This window comes from Rosa rugosa, chromosome 4 (genome assembly GCF_958449725.1).
Source record: "Rosa rugosa chromosome 4, drRosRugo1.1, whole genome shotgun sequence".
NCBI classification, from domain to species: domain Eukaryota; kingdom Viridiplantae; phylum Streptophyta; class Magnoliopsida; order Rosales; family Rosaceae; genus Rosa; species Rosa rugosa.
The window spans coordinates 16611662-16616065 of NC_084823.1; the positions used below are offsets into that span (position 1 = coordinate 16611662).

General features: G+C 35.6%; 1 protein-coding gene across 18 annotated transcripts; it reads right to left on the bottom strand.

Moving 5' to 3' along the window:
• Positions 1 to 1347: 1347 nt before the first annotated feature.
• LOC133745663 (uncharacterized) lies at positions 1348 to 4404 on the bottom strand. 18 transcript variants are annotated; one of them, XR_009863706.1, is made up of 6 exons: positions 4156 to 4398; positions 4015 to 4048; positions 3072 to 3719; positions 2691 to 2788; positions 2498 to 2597; positions 1348 to 1614 (listed from the first exon to the last, which is right to left on the bottom strand). XR_009863706.1 is itself a non-coding variant. In XM_062173769.1 (4 exons), exons 1-4 carry the CDS (start codon positions 3509 to 3511, stop codon positions 1576 to 1578), a joined length of 327 nt encoding a protein of 108 aa, XP_062029753.1. In that variant the 5' UTR covers positions 3512 to 4149; the 3' UTR covers positions 1348 to 1575. The 18 variants fall into 18 exon arrangements, 2 of the variants coding, with proteins under 2 accessions (XP_062029753.1, XP_062029754.1); XR_009863710.1 differs by having other exon boundaries at positions 2691 to 2801; positions 3072 to 3180; positions 4156 to 4396; XR_009863708.1 differs by having other exon boundaries at positions 3072 to 3180; positions 4156 to 4394.

The following is a 4404-nucleotide window of genomic DNA, read 5'->3' on the forward strand; positions in this document are numbered from 1 at the left end:
ACTTCATTATATGCCTTCGACTTCTTCATAAAAAATGTTCCACTATGAGTGTAGATCATCCTGACAAATTTTCAGATTTTTATTCCATGTGGTTGGGCCGAAAATGCTGCTGGACCTCTTACAGGTCCAGTTTTCCAGTTTTGCTTCTGTAGAAAATTGGGCTGATTGTTTGAAGGCCTTCCACTCAAAAAAAGCTCTTGCACTATCCATAAGAAATGATCATTGGGCTGTCTAGAATGGATCTGGAAAGTTTCAGCACATTTCGATTTCATTTGGTTAGTCTGCCACCCCTCCTTCCTTGTCTAGCTCGGTTTTTCCTAGCCGAAGTAGGAAAATATGCTAAAGTTGACTTGTCATAATTCCATAGTAGGCTTTATTTAGCCTCTAAATATATATTTCAAACTTGTCGACAATATATAGCTTGAGCCACTGACATTGGCTCAATTTCTCCAAGATGTGCTTTGTCAGGCCAAAATGTTCATTTTGGGTCCAAACAGACTGAAAATTGATGGATTTACCATTTCTGTAATTTCTGTCAAACCAAAAAGTGCTATGATATATTTCTTCCGTAAGCAAACTCACACCAAACTGTAAGTGCAAGAACAACAACATGATGTTACTCTAGTACCATAAAAAAGAAAGGGACAGGTTTATACCCACGAATTCTGTGATGAGCTTTGATACTAACCAAGAAAACCCATCATTTTAAGCCTCTTTTTACAAAAACATTCCGCATTTTTCCATAAACCTTGGGTTTTCAGCGTGAATTATCAAAAATAATATATTAACCAACTGAGTTTTAGACGAATACTGCTCACCTAATTGTGTGGCGTCTCTCCCCTGTCTGAAGCAATAACTTGGTTTAGTACTTCTCATTCACACAATTTCTGTGCTGTAAGCCTGTTAATAATACACAATCCTCTCAAGGAAGTGCAAATGAAGTTTATGAAATGGAAGTGAATTATGTACGTTGAAGTAAATGATGATATACAGAGTTGCTTTTGAACAAAATACAGTAATAGGAATCTAGACCTTTACTTGTGTCTTAGTTAATGATGCACAGTTGAAGTGAGAACGTGACAATGCAAGAGGACCTCATTCTCTCTAATCTCGCCACTCTCGTCGAATGGAGAATTCCTATTAATGAGTTGCTAGTTTTATGCTCTGGTCTGCAATTTTTGACTGTTTGATCTTCTTTTTGTTTCTCTTTGAGAATTATTTTATCTCTTTTTCTGTTAGAGGTTAGTTGGCTCTGTTGGTAGAGCTGGTCTGCTTTTGTTGCCAAGGTCTTTTCTATATATTCATTCATTTAACAGATCGAAAAATAAATAAATAAACTAGAAAACGTGCCCGCGCGTTGCTGCGGAAAAATCGTTGTATGTTATTGTTCAATTGTATTAGGAGAGTCAGACACGAAATATATGACTAAAGCTATGGATACTGATGAAGTTTCATGACCAGAGAAGAGCAACCTCAATATCCAGTCGAGAATTTGCTCATTTGAAAGATTTGAGTGCTTTGAAAATCCATGCAAAGAGATGATTTTGACTTTCCAGTCAGCGAGGAAATATATGACTACTGCAATCTCTCTTCCATTTTGAGGTTAAGCGGCTTCTGCAAGAACCAGGAAAGAAGAAAAATAAGTTATGCAATGATGTTTAATTAACATGCACAAAGTTCACAAATTCCATCTTAAATTTTTCTGTCTCAATGTAACACAACTGAAGATCATGGTATAACAAAACATTATTTTTCAGTCCATAAGATTTAGCAGTGCCATTATTACTGAATGTGTTGGAAACCAGTTATATTCATACAAAGCTAGTACGTATTACTTTCTTATTACTAAAAGGAATTAGCAGAAAGTAGATTCCTTCATTAAAAAAAATGATTTTCAAAACATGAGTTTCAAAATGTCCCTGCAATATGTGAGGTAGTGTTCTTTGTCAAGCCCCTGAACCATATGCATAGATATGTTACCTAAAGTAGATTAAAAGTTTAGGAGGGATATGGAGAAGCAGAGAGAACTACTGGTATTCAATGACAAAGTAAATATTAATCTTAATTCATATTTTCATTTCGATATCAGGAGGGATATCAAAGTTGCTTCGTTCTTCTTCTTCTTTCTTATTTTTAGAGTTGTATCATTCTAAGCCTTAATTCTACCGTAAAAATATACCAATCACTTTTTCTTTTAACAAAAATAACATAGGAAAAAAAAAAAAAAAAGGTTTGGGCAATGTAATTCAAGAAACCAGATACAAACAAAATTAAATCAGTCATTCAGAAAAACAGTTCAATAATGTCTACCATTGGCAGGCACCATTTTGTGGTTCAATCAATTTTGATAACAAAACCATCATCACTTTCTTGTTCATTCAAACCAAAGCTTAAACCGAAATCAGCTTCATTCACATTTTAATTAATTCAACTACAAAAAACTTACTGAAGACCAGAATTTTGGACAATTTTAAAAGAACCCAAATCAAACACATACCAATTGAAATGTTTCTCCCGAAGTCGATCAAAATTCTAGCAGCAAGCTTTTCCGAAACAAACCCAAACCTTGCTCCAAAAGTTCATCAAAATCCGAAATACTACATCAAATCGAGAATTAAAGATGCAAAATTGTATATGAAATATGGCAGATAAACTGTGTAAACGAAATGTTTACAACTTGAATACCATACCTGGAGAACTTTTCTGCAGCAGATTGTTGGGAAATAAAGCTGTTTGCGTCGCAAGATTTGTATAGATCCTATGTATGCCCTGTAAATAAAGTGTCCAGCTACAAATAAAGTCTGGACATTAGATATCATGGGCAAGTAAATCGTTCTATCCAATAACAGTAATCAACAAATTGACAGAAATAGAGGAAATAGAAATGAAGAGTTAAATAAATGACATATCAGCTAATATTCAAACAGATTTATCAAGTATAGCTTGGAAGAATGAATTAAAAATAAATGATATATCAGCTGATATTCAAACAGAATTATCAAGTATAGCTTGGAAGAATGAATTAAATTCCTGGCTGGCTTGGATCAATTAGTTCTTGGTTGTAATTTTACCTCTGCAGTGTAAACTGTACAAAATCAAGTTCAACTGAAACATGCTTGAAGCAGTAGTATTATTGATGATTCTCTGCTCATGGTTCTTTCTGTTGTCTTTTGTTCTCAGCTGAAGAGATTGAAAAAGTGTTTAGGTTGAATACTTGGATATGATTCATATCAAAGGTAGCATATTTGGTAGTAATCTCAGTTTCCCTCATCACATCGTACCCTTATTCATTCATATTTGGCTCGTCAATCAAATAAGCAAAAAAAAAAAAAAAATTGGAATGATTGCATATAAATGCAATTTTTCGAGAGACTACGTGAGGAAAATGAAAAAATAAAAACGAAGAGAAAGATGAAAATGAATTAATTACTGGTGAGTAGAAAGGAGAGAGACAGAGGGGAGAGACGGGTATATATATGGTGGTGTTATGGTGAGTAGCCATTTGGCCCATTTCCCTCGTATTTTAGGCACACGTCGCTCTCCCTCTCCATCATCTCCATTTCTCTGCTCTGCTCTCAGCTCCCAATTCTCGACGCACCCATCCAACAATTCGACTCTTCTCCTCTCATGATCATCTCATCTTCAATTCAGGTGATTCCAATTAATTAACACTATATATCTCTCCCTCACCACATCCTTCTCAATTTCAACCGACTGCTCTGCATTTTAAACCACCCAACTCAATCTCATAATTAATTTTGCATTCAACATATATAATCGCAGCACATATTATTTCTCTGTGGACTTTGGTCCTATTTCGTTTCAAGATGAAGGCTTTGAAAATTTAAGGGACTGTTTTAATTTGTTCGTTTCAGCCTTTGATCGAGGTTCTCTGGCATTGAGTGTTGATAAAAGATGACACAGGACCAAACAATTATCACCACTCTAGAACAAAGAAAACACCCAAAAACACTCGAAATCAACATTAATTAAAAGCCACACTCGAAGCCTCACCTTTAACCCCTTCAAATCAACCACTCGAACACCCCTAAAACACGGACACCCAAATCAATTCAAAGACAACAAAAGCACATAAAAACCGAACCCCGAACAACTCAGGCGTGTTCACCGCTGAAAATTAGAGGAGAGAATTACCGGATTCACGCGGCGACGACAACCGATCTCTCTCTCTCTCTCTCTCTTTCTTGATAACTGATGAAGATGGTTGCAGAACGGTCGAAGGAGGAGGAAATCAACGGTTGTATAATTTGCTTTAAATGCAAAAACAATTTCAAGCGAGGGCAAAAGCGACAATTCACGATGAACAGTGTAACAGTGCAACCCAGCTTTAGATGTATTACCAGGGCAGAACCGGAATTTTACTGTTAAATGAACAGTATAACA